The sequence below is a fragment of the Epinephelus moara genome, unplaced genomic scaffold (genome assembly GCF_006386435.1).
Source record: "Epinephelus moara isolate mb unplaced genomic scaffold, YSFRI_EMoa_1.0 scaffold1357, whole genome shotgun sequence".
Classification (NCBI taxonomy): domain Eukaryota; kingdom Metazoa; phylum Chordata; class Actinopteri; order Perciformes; family Serranidae; genus Epinephelus; species Epinephelus moara.
The window spans coordinates 1-11,353 of record NW_026078837.1 but is presented as its reverse complement, the minus strand read 5'-3'; the positions used below and the strand labels follow the sequence as shown (position 1 = coordinate 11,353).

Sequence of the window (11,353 nt, the reverse complement as noted above, 5' to 3'; positions counted from 1 at the left end):
TGCTTAAACAGAACCAGTGTGGGTTAAGACTTGAAGTAGACGTTAAAGCAACTGTAGTGAGAAAACAGGCTAGCAGAATTCACCAGAGCAGTACAGAGACGCTGTCACAGAAACACCGGAAATGACACAACTCGCTTACCGCAATACGTCAGCACGTCAGTGCTGAATATAAGTTAGTGGTCGAAGGTCAAAGGTCAGCTTGACTGTGACATCAACATGTTTTAACGTCATATCTCAGGAACAGAAGGGGAGACATTTGGTCAGATACTGAATTGGTGACTCTAATCTTGAAACTGTGCTGTATAGATCTTCTGTGTGTGAAGCATCCATGTTTTCACTGACATGGATGGAAACTAGCTGTGATGGGTTCGCAGAGGCGTACATGGCGAGGCATACATTGCAAGGCGTACATGGCGAGGCATACATTCCAAGGCGCACATGGCGAGGTGTCTAGGTCCCTTCCTGTTGGCGCCCGGCCTGACGACATCATGAAGTCTTAGAACTGTTCATACAGACAGAAACCAGAGCAGGAAGTGAACTGTGTTTGTCTCCTGTCTGCAGCCTCGGTGGTCAGGACTCGTCTGCGGGCGGTGGTGGTGGATCCGGAGGTGGTGTTTGTGGCCAGTCTGATGAAAGCCGACGCCCCCGCCCTTGTAGCCTCGTTTCAGTGTGACTTCACGCTGCAGGCGGAGGAGGACGGTACCCAGAACATGAGAGCCAACCTGAGGGAGCTGAAAGTCCTCGCCTGCCCCTTCATCCGAAACAAGGAGGACAAGGCAGTCACCACTGTAAGATCACATGACCACATGAGCAGCTCACACAATGTTTGAAATGTTCTAGATCTTATCATCAAACCAACAACACTCGTCCGTCCATCAGTACTGTCTGACTTCCTGTCTGTGGCTCTCAGCTCAGAGCTCATTGGTTCCTGCTGAAGATGTAAATCTGTCATCAGCAGTTTTTAACAGACGTTAGTCAGACAGAAGGAAACGCTGTGTTTGTTGGGACTGTTTTCATCAGTATGTCTCTGTCCAACAGGTGCTGAGACCCTGCTCTGTTGCCTTGGAAACCAAAACCCACCCTAACCAACCACTGAGCGGCGTTGTGACGGTGGAGGAAGTCATCGTCAAGGTACGGTCATTAATTACACAACGTCCGAACCACACCTGTGATCAGAGACAGAAAGAGTCTGCCTGCCTGCTTGCCTGCCTGCCTGCCTGTCTCTGATGTGTCCACAGTGACCTCATCATCATCATCTTCATCAGAAGTGTGTCTTTGTCCCACAGATCTCTCCGTTCATCCTCAACACAGTGATGACCATAACAGCCGCTATGACGGCAAAGCAGCATGACGAGCAGAGTTTGGAGCTGCAGACGGACGTCAGTGACCTCTGGTCGGTCATGAACATCTACGGCTGTAACTACTGGTTCCTGGGAGTGGACCAGGCCACTGAGATCACAGAGAGCTTCAGAGAGCAGGACGGACACAACGAGGGTGAGAGCTTCACCGCAGAGGTCAAGGTACGACCTTCCAGCTCCTCCCAAAAAAAATCTGATTCTGAAACTTTACAAAGACATGATCCAATCTGTTTCCTGTTGACGAGGTGTGGTCACCCTACAGGTGGTCCAGGTGACTCTGGAGTCCGGTTTGGGTCATCGGACCGTCCCTCTGCTGCTGGCCGAGTCCTCCTTCAGCGGATCGGCCAAAAATTGGTCGTCTCTGCTGCAGCTGAGAGCCGACATGACGCTGGAGGTGAGAACTGAACTGAAACTGAAACTGAACCTGAACCTGAACCTGAACCTGTACCTGAACCTGAACGGGTCCATCACACCCGATAACGTTAAAATCAGTTCCCTGCAGGGATTTCTTTACACTCCATAGATCTGTAACTGTGGAATAAGTCTGTTGGAAACCATGTATATAGGATCAGGATCGTTCTGGAGAAACACCTGAAACTCATCTTCACATCTCCTGACCACTTTAACAACACACGTCACATTCACGTTTGAGACTGCGATTTAGGTAGGGCTGACCCAAAAAATTAGAAAATTCAAAGCTTCATTCGATGGCACAGGATTCGATTGTGAAAAAAAAAATAAAAATTGAATATTCTGCCTTTTTTTTCTCCCATTTTTTGGGGGACCTTGAAAGCAACACCATCTCCAACAAGGAAATAGAAAGCCCAACGTGCAATGAATGGAGACCTATTGTCCTGCTTGAACACAGACAACTAAATTCTTTCAACAATGTGACTCAAAATAATGATAAAATAGATTTTATTGATGTAAAATAATATTCTGATGGTGACATTTTCCACCGGTCGGCTGCGCTCTGAGTCTGGTGTCAGTGACACATGCTGCTCTAATTCGCGCATCTGTCTGCTTGCGCTGCAGTGCGCGCCAAGGTTTTTAATTTTTAGTGTTAAATCAAAAGTTAAACACTTCGTTTGTGAATGTTTTTATCTTAATTCTAGGGTTGCAAGAAACTACCTTTTCACCATTATTTCTAAGTTATTAACTTTTTTGGACTTTTTTTTTTTCGCTCAGCACATTCAATTTCAAACAACTTGAGTTTGAAATGACAGCGTGATGCATTAACTTTATCAAGGCAACGGAAGCGGATAAAAAGTAGTAGTAGCTGTGGTGAGTAAAAGCCACTATTTTAAAATTTTCTTACTTTAAGTGAATGTCAGTTTTTCCAGTATCGTGCAGCCCTAGTTTGTCCAAGGATACTTGACTTGTGGACTGGAGGAGACGGGGATCGAACCGCTGATCTCCCAATAGGTGAACAACCTTTTAGGTTGAGCGTAGTGAAACTGAAGCACAGCAGGATGGATGAGTGATGGGCTGCTGCTGCTGCTGAAGAAACAAACATGAAGATGTTTTATGTCTGATGAATGTTGACAGCTATTGTGTATCTGCAGGTGAACTACTTCAATGAGATCCAGGCAGTGTGGGAGCCTCTGATCGAACGAGTCGACAGTGGCAGACGCAGGTGGAACCTGGAGCTTGAGGTAAATCACACATAAACACTGACCACACACTGACAAGTACACATCATATGACTTCAGCTCAAGGTGTCAATGCAGAACTGTTTATAAAGGATGTCTTCCCCCCCACCCCAGTCTTTAAATGTTGATGTCCTCATCCCTGCAGATGAAGAACAACCCAGTCCAGGACAAGAGTCCAGTTCACGGAGACGACTTCGTGATTCTGCCTGAACCTCGAACGGCCGTCAACATCTGCTCCAAAGACACCATGAACATCACCATCTCCCAGTGTAGCCTCAACGTGTTGAACAACCTCGCCAAGGTACGACACATCCTCTATAACCTCACCTAGATACAACACATCCTCTGTAACCTCACCAAGATACATCACATCCTCTATAACCTCACCAAAATACATCACATCCTCTATAACCTCACCAAGATACATCACATTCTCTTTAACCTCCCTCACCAAGATATATTACATCCTCTATAACCTCACCAAGGTACATCACATCATCTATAACCTCATCAAGATACATCACATCCTCTGTAACCTCACCAAGATACATCACATCCTCTATAACCTCACCAAGGTACATCACATCCTCTATAACCTCACCAAGATACACCACAATCTCTATAACCTCACCAAGGTACATCACATCCTCTATAACCTCACCAAAATACATCACATCCTGTATAACCTCACCAAGATACATCACATCCTCTATAACTTCACCAAGATACATCACATTCTCTATAACCTCACCAAGATACAACACATTTTAGTATTATAACTCTATAACCCCAGTTTTTGGTGAACCTAACAGTAATTTGTGTTTGCTGTGTTTTGATCAGGCGTTCTCAGAGGGCACAGCCTCCACCTTTGACTACTCTCTGAAGGAGAAGGCCCCCTTCACCATCAGAAACTCTCTGGGGATTCCACTCATCGTGCAGCACAGCGCCAACCTGAGGCCGGTGGGTTCGTCAGCGCAGGGAAAACTTCACGAGCTGTCTGTGGATCAGAGCATGGACCTGGAGCACTCCATGTTCGAACCGTCGTCACGTGGCAAACTGTCGGCTCTGCAGCGCCAGGAGAGCTGCTTGTTCAACCTCACCATTGGTCAGAGCGCCTCACTGTCACCACAGTCTCATTCTGTTGTCTCAACATTCACACCAACACTCGTTAGTGTCTGCTGCAGGTGTGAGAAACAGATGATAAGTGTCCTTTACATTCTTACTCAGTAAAACATGTCGTCCAGGAGTTCTGACATCTGCAGCAGCATCAGGTTCAGCTGATGTCACAAATGGAGCTCAGAGGCACCTGACTGTGTTTATCGTGCTGTTTGGTATGAGGCTGAAATTTAATCACACACTTTCTGTCAGCCAGTGTGTTAGCACTGACAGTTTAACACAGAGTAGTTGAAGGTCATCAGACGCTCAGTCTGCGGGACGTTTTGGGGGTGTTGATGATGGAACCTGTAGAGAAGTCACTCCTTCCTGTCAGCTGAGGCTCAGGAAGTAAAGCTGGGTTGATGGTTTGATCCCCGACTCCTCTTTTCCACAATTTAAAGTGTCTTTGAGCAGGACACAGATGTCCCGATGTCTGTCCAGCACCTTGTGTGGTCGCCTGCTCATGAAGAAATGAATGAATGAATGAATGAGAGGAAAGATTATAAAACACAGTCACATTAAATAAAACTGGAGACTTGTGAGTGAAGACCAAAAATGCTGATGTGTTTCTGAACCCTCAGTTCCCTCCGGATACAGCGAGATCCCCAACATCGCTGTCGACAAACCCGGTCGTCGTCTTTACAACATCCGTGGTCCGATGCTGCAGGAGGCAGTTTCTGTGCTGCTGCAGATCGATGCTGCCGAGGGCAACAAGGTCATCACTGTCCGCTCGCCGCTGCAGGTCTGAATCTAAAACACAGAGACTTCTGAACATGTTGATAAGCCAGCAGTGGGAGGAGCCTTGTTTCTAACTGTTTGTGTTTTCAGATAAAGAATCACTTCTCGGTGCCATTCACCATCCTGAAGTACTGTCCCACGTCCAGGAGCCTGCAGAGCATCGGACAGGCTGAACCAGAGACAGAGTTTCACATCGCCTTGGAAACGTACAGGTAGCTTCACACCGCCGTGCTCAGGGGCCAGAGTTCGCATCAGCACCAGCGATGGGGTGTGTCTGTCTCTTATCTCAGTCGGTGTTCGTTGGTTTGTGTTAATCATCCTGTAGAACTGTAGAGTCAATGTCAGGACAAGAAAACATAAACGGGGAATGTTTTATATCATGTTTGAGGAGCTGATATCAGGAACTAAACATTTTGGCTGAAAGGGACCGACGAGTCTCAGCCTGGTAGTTCAGAAGTTGTGGACTGTAGTTTCTTCTCTGTTCTCCCCAGATGTCAGCTGTTTGTGCGTCCGGCGGGTCCTCTCGAAGGTCAGTACGGCCCTTCATCCACCTGCGTGGCGTGGAAGGAGCAGGTCCACCGTAGCTCAGAGGTGCGTTCAGTACTGCAGTGTCCCGCGACCGACAGCAGTCTGCTGCCGCTGATGGTCAGCACGCTGGCTGTCCCTGACAACCTGCGACACATTGCAAGTCATGGAGAGGAGGACTGGGACCCAGCCTACATCATCCACCTCCACCCTGTGGCCACGCTACGAAACTTGCTGCCGTACACTGTCCGCCACATGATGGAGGTAAAACAGGCAGAAAGACGAATGGTGGAGGGTGTTTGAATAGGTCAGAGATTTTATCAATATCATGTGAAGCACAACAGACTAGTCAGATTTAAGATGATTAAAAGATCTGATTCACTGAAGACACTGTCAGAAAGTGAGACCCTCAGATAATCTGGTCTGGTCTGATCTGGTCTTTCAGAGCTCAGCAGACTCCTATGAGCTTCAGGAAGGCAGCACGTCGGACCTCCTGAATGCTCGTGTCTCAGGTGAGATCGTGTCGCTGGTGCTGATGAGGTATCAGGGCCGCGACTGGCACGGACACATTCGTATCGAACAGGAAATGCCTGAGTTCTTGGCTGTGTGTCTCACCTGTGACTCGGACACCAACATGACGGTGGATGTGAGCATTCACGTGACGAGGACAAGGAGCCGCCTGCTGCTGTCACTCTTCAGCCCGTATTGGATCATCAACAAGACTTCTCGAGTGCTGCAGTACAGAGCCGAAGACATCAGCGTCAAACACCCGGCCGACTTCAGAGACATCATCCTGTTCTCCTTCAGGAAAAAGAACCTGTTCAGCAAGAACAAGGTCAGAATAACACCTGCTGCCAGAGTCCCGACCTCCGTCTGAAGAGACAGACATGTCTGTCTGATGTTTGATTGTTCTGATTGTTTGTTGCAGCTCCAGCTGTGTGTCTCCACCAGTTCCTGGTCGGATGCATTCTCTCTGGACACTGTGGGAAGTTACGGCTGCGTTCGCTGTCCCGCCAACAACATGGACTTCCTGGTAACTAAAAACTCTTCAGTACAAAAATTAAAACACAGGATGGTCAGCAGATAAACACGAGATGTCCGACTGTATCCGGTCACATTCTTCAGTTTACAGGTCGACATGCTGTTCTAATATTCTGACTCACAGTCCTCTGCACAGCAGCGTCACATCGACTGAGCCGCAGACAGATACTGTTTATTACTGTATATCTTTATGGATGCTTTTCCACTTTGTTTTTACCTTTATGGCCCAAACATGAATCTGATTGATGTGAAGAACAGATGATAACAGGAGCTTGGTTCTCTGCTGTTTCACTCTGGTGTCCTCAGTCCTCTGTGTCTGTGTGTCCAGGTGGGCGTCAGTATCCAGATGAGCAGTTTTAACCTGACCAGGATCGTCACCATGAGTCCGTTCTACACGCTGGTTAACAAGTCTTCATATGAGCTGGAGGTTGGAGAAGTCACCGGTCAGACCTCCACCAAGTGGCACTACATCTCCTCCACCGAGGTGAATGTGACGTCTGTTCGTTTGTCCCAGAGACAGTTGGTGTCACTGAATGAGTCCACGACTCCAGACACCTGCGGACGCTCTCTGTTTGTGTTGCAGCCACAGCAGTCTCCTTAGGTCGTCTTAGAGCTGCTGATCTCTTCTCCTTCTGTTGTTTTTGAACTGTAGCTGTTCTTCTGTTGCTGTTGATCTGTTCTTCTTCTGTTGTTTTTGTTGATCTGTAGCTGTTGTTGTTGTTATTATTGCAGTGTCTCCCTCTGTGGCCTGAGAATGGTTCAGGGAAGTTGTGCGTCCGTGTTGTCGGATCAGAATCCACCTCTAAGTTCTTCTTCTTTAACCGTCAGGACAACGGCACCCTGCTGAGCCTCGACATGGTCAGTGTCTCTACTGGACCAATCACAGCTCATGTTACTCTGACACTGTCGCACGTTCCACCGTTGTTTACATGTGTGTGTTTTTTCAGTGCGGCGGCATCATCGTAGACGTCAACATCTCTGATCTGTCGACCGTCATCAGCTTCAGTGATTATTATGAAGGAGCAGCTCCGGCCCTGCTGCTCAACCACACGCCTTGGGTCACCATCAGCTACAGGCAGAGGTCAGCACACACACACACACAGAGTGCAGCAGGTCGTACGTCCTCATCAGATCTATAAACGGTCACTGTGTCCTGTTGGCACCCCCCTCCTGAATGTGTCTGGAAATCATCCACCAGCAGGATCCCGATCCGATGACCTCATCACCTGAACGTCCTCCTCTTATCCTGAAGAAGCCCTAGCTCAACGCTGACCATGCCTCCACTGCACCAGACTTCCTGTCACATATTCTGTTTGTGGCTTTCATGAACAGAACAGAATCGTTCATGAAAGCCACAAACAGAATATGTGACAGGAAGTCTGGTGGAGAACACTTCTGATCATAAAAGACTGAAGGACTAATGGTGATGGTACCCCAAAACTCCCACAGTCCCCCTTAGGACATGGTCACAAACCTTCTGCAGGTCCACAGAACTCATGTAGAGGAGTCAACAGCTGCCTCAGTGACCTCTGACTCTGTGGACGAGGTGTCGCTCAGGTTCAGTTTATCCATCAGTCAGATCCGAGTTCTCCTCTCTGCTGAGAATAGCCTGGACTGAACCGAAATGTTCGGAGGTTTGTCAGAACCTCTTTGAGGCTGGCTAAAAGTCCATCTGTTTTGCTTCAGTGACCACAGAACAAGATTTCCGTCCTCCTGACCTTTTGACCCTGCTGCTCCAGAAGTCTCCTGGACAAACCGAGTCTGAACCAAGCACACAGCAGGTTCTTTGGTTGCCACCGCGACAGCTGCACCATGTCCCAAACCTTCTCTTGATGCAGGAACTCTTCCTGTGGAGGAAGGAGCTGAAGACCTTTTGAAGACGACACTCAGCCAGACGATCCCAGTTCAAACATCTGATCCAGCGCACCACCAGGTGGTGATCAGCTGACAGCTGCGCTGATCTCTGTACCCAGGATTCTCTGCAGTCTCCGACCAGAGACCTGAAGACAGGCGGGTTCAAGGACCTGCTGTCTGGTGCAGTGAGGTGGAAATTATCCCCTTCAACACACAACTTCATCAACAACACACAGAGGACATCTGAGGAGGAAGCAACAGGAAAAGTCCTGATGTGGCACTGCTAGGGCTGGGTATCGTTCAAAGATTTTCAATGTCGATACCGATACCTTCACTTTGATACCGGTTCCAGAACAATACTTTTTTTGATATCAATTTTATAAAATAAATTGTACCAAAGAGAGCTGTGTCCGCATACTTGGTGTAAAGTCAAACACGTTTTCGGTGGGTGTTGGCCTCCGCCAAGGTTGTCCCTTGTCACCAGTCCTGTTTGTGACCTGCATGGACAGAATTTCGATGTTATTGTTAAAGTCCAGCATCACAAATCAGAATCTGCCCGAGCGGACTTTCGACGTCGCTTCATCGTCGGACTCTCACAGCTGATTTATGACAGTTTAATAAAACCTAACGACCCTCTGTCTGTCTCCTCCTCAGCGGCTCGCAGGTGGTTCACCAGCTGAAACCCAATGAGGCTCGGCGGTTTGTGTGGGATGACCCAGCAGGAAACCGAACGCTCAGCTGGAGCTGCATGGAACACTCTGGAGAGCTGGATCTGCTGAAGGTCTGGCACTAAAGGGTTAACGCTGTCCTTTATGCTAACGTCACACTGATAATTATGATGTGTCCAGAATTTAAACTTATTTTCAGTTCGTATTTTTCTGTGATGATGCACAAAATTTAATTTAACTCCAGCAGAGAAGTTTCTGAATGTGTTCTCTCTCCTATGATATCAGCACAGACTGACAGGGCAGGAGCAGCATTAACTGATATTAAACAGTTAGCTAACGTTAGACAGTTAGCTAACATTAGCCCACAGAGCACCATAAGTGTCATGGTGATAAAGCAGCATTCTTTTTTATTTGATGATATTTGTGAAACTTCAGTTGTGAATAAATCACGAGGGTCCTGAAACACGAGTGTGTAGCCTTCGTCAGAGAAATCACCACAGCAGAGACACTTTCACAGTGTCAGGCAAAATGTCACGTCTTTTTACATAAATGCCAGTGTTGACGACTACCCATGATTTATCAAGGTCTGAAGGGTTGTCCGATTTCTGAGGGGTGAGGCGACACTCAGAACAGGGCATGGGGTAAAAATAAGAAATGAGACTTGGCCTCAGAGTCTGAACGTCTGAACCTGTGGTCTCTGGTGCAGGATGAGGTGGGTCAGTTCTCCTACGACAGCCTGTCTCAGGTTCACTGGGTTTCCTTCCTGGACGGACGCCAGCGGGTGATGCTGTTCACCGAGGACGTTGCCGTGGTGACGAAGGCCCGGCAGGCTGAAGAGCTCGAACAGTTCCAACAGGAAGTGAAGGTGTCGCTGCAAAACCTCGGACTGTCACTGATCAACAACGCCAGCCGCCAAGAGATCTCTTACATTGGTATCACCAGGTAAACAAATCAGCAGGTGAACACATCACCAGGGCCCTTTTTCAGAGAGCAGGATCAACAAACTCAGCCTGATCCTGATCTCTGAGTTTACTGAGCCTGAGCTGAGAAACTCTGAGTTTTTGGTTCCAGAACAGTTGATCAGAATCAGTTCAATCAATTCTGAGTATGTTCAGCCAGAGGGGCGCATGTTCACGGCAAGCACTGAAAGACGTGCAGATAACAAAAAATAAATAAATTTCTTCCGTCAGCTGCAGCTAAACATCGTGAGTGATGTGATGTCATGTGATGAGGTCATGTGTCTAACATACAGAAACATGTTTCTATCTTAACAGTGTTCATATATTTGAATATAATGTATTCAGCTGTAATGTGATGGAGCCCAAACACACTGGGCACAAACTCAACATCAAACACACAGATATTAAACAGACTGGTAAAAGTTTTGTTTCTACTGACTTCCTTCTGTCAATATTAGGCTGAGGTTCATTTAACTGCTGTGAAATGACTTCATGTAATCTCCTTTATTCTCACATGGAGCTATTATGGGATGTTGAGTCCCATCAATGAGCCAGTTACACCGTGGAGTCTTTGAATATATGAAAAGTATTCATGAATCACTGCATCATGTATCCACGTAGATTCATTTCTCATTAACACTGACAAACCTGCAGCTCTGTTTTTTAAACATTTTTTTTTGGGCTTTTGTCGCCTTTAATGTCAGGACAGCATAACGTTATGGGGAGAGAGGGAACGACATGTAGCACAGGACAGCAGGCTGGGTTTGAACCCACGGCCGCTGCGTTTGATCACGGGGCGTCCGCTCCATCCACTGAGCCACCGATGCTCCGTGGTAATTACTTTAATAATGGATTGTGATTTATGTCCAGGGAAAACCACAAGGGTCCAAAGTGTTTTCAGAGCCAGAGACACTTTTCTTACGGGCCGACAAACCGCTGTCTCTCTGATGTGTTCAGTGTCTCTGATGTTATAAAGAAAAGAATCAAAGGACAATGCATAAAATGTGCTGTGATGATAATGTAAATCCAGGATGTGTAATATGTGATATATGTGGGTGGAACAGATTGTTAGATAAATGATAGAGTGTGAGGTCAAACAGTATCTTTCATATAGACACTCCTCCAGGGAGACATCCAAACAGGCTCTAATCACCTTCTCCTTACACAACAGCCTCTGAATACACTGGGCCTCAACCTCCACCACTTCATTCACTAAAGGACACGCCATGTTTCTACTTCCTGCTACACACTCAGCCTCTATGGAGTTAGATTTGTGTCTTTATTACATGCGAGAAAATAAATGATATGAGAGAAAAAAATATATTTGAGAGAAAAAGTTTTCACACTGATAGCAAAAAATAATTACCCTGGAAATCCAGAGTTCTCGCGAGAGCACAATTTGA

The 11,353-nt window shown here is 47.1% G+C and overlaps 1 protein-coding gene across 1 annotated transcript in view; it reads left to right on the top strand.

Annotated features, from left to right (window-relative positions):
- Positions 1 to 10,124, top strand: part of LOC126386992 (intermembrane lipid transfer protein VPS13C-like) — a 23,765-nt gene extending 13,641 nt beyond the window's left edge. Inside the window, exons 9-25 of the mRNA XM_050039565.1 lie at positions 562 to 788; positions 1,039 to 1,131; positions 1,287 to 1,520; positions 1,621 to 1,752; positions 2,924 to 3,013; positions 3,156 to 3,311; positions 3,851 to 4,115; positions 4,747 to 4,907; positions 4,994 to 5,115; positions 5,395 to 5,692; positions 5,874 to 6,263; positions 6,357 to 6,461; positions 6,798 to 6,953; positions 7,202 to 7,327; positions 7,417 to 7,550; positions 8,978 to 9,104; positions 9,698 to 10,124. Coding sequence (XP_049895522.1) covers positions 562 to 788; positions 1,039 to 1,131; positions 1,287 to 1,520; positions 1,621 to 1,752; positions 2,924 to 3,013; positions 3,156 to 3,311; positions 3,851 to 4,115; positions 4,747 to 4,907; positions 4,994 to 5,115; positions 5,395 to 5,692; positions 5,874 to 6,263; positions 6,357 to 6,461; positions 6,798 to 6,953; positions 7,202 to 7,327; positions 7,417 to 7,550; positions 8,978 to 9,104; positions 9,698 to 9,937 — 3,056 coding nt within the window. The 3' untranslated portion in view covers positions 9,938 to 10,124. The remainder of the gene's footprint in view (positions 1 to 561; positions 789 to 1,038; positions 1,132 to 1,286; positions 1,521 to 1,620; positions 1,753 to 2,923; positions 3,014 to 3,155; positions 3,312 to 3,850; positions 4,116 to 4,746; positions 4,908 to 4,993; positions 5,116 to 5,394; positions 5,693 to 5,873; positions 6,264 to 6,356; positions 6,462 to 6,797; positions 6,954 to 7,201; positions 7,328 to 7,416; positions 7,551 to 8,977; positions 9,105 to 9,697) is intronic.
- The last annotated feature ends 1,229 nt before the right edge of the window (positions 10,125 to 11,353 follow it).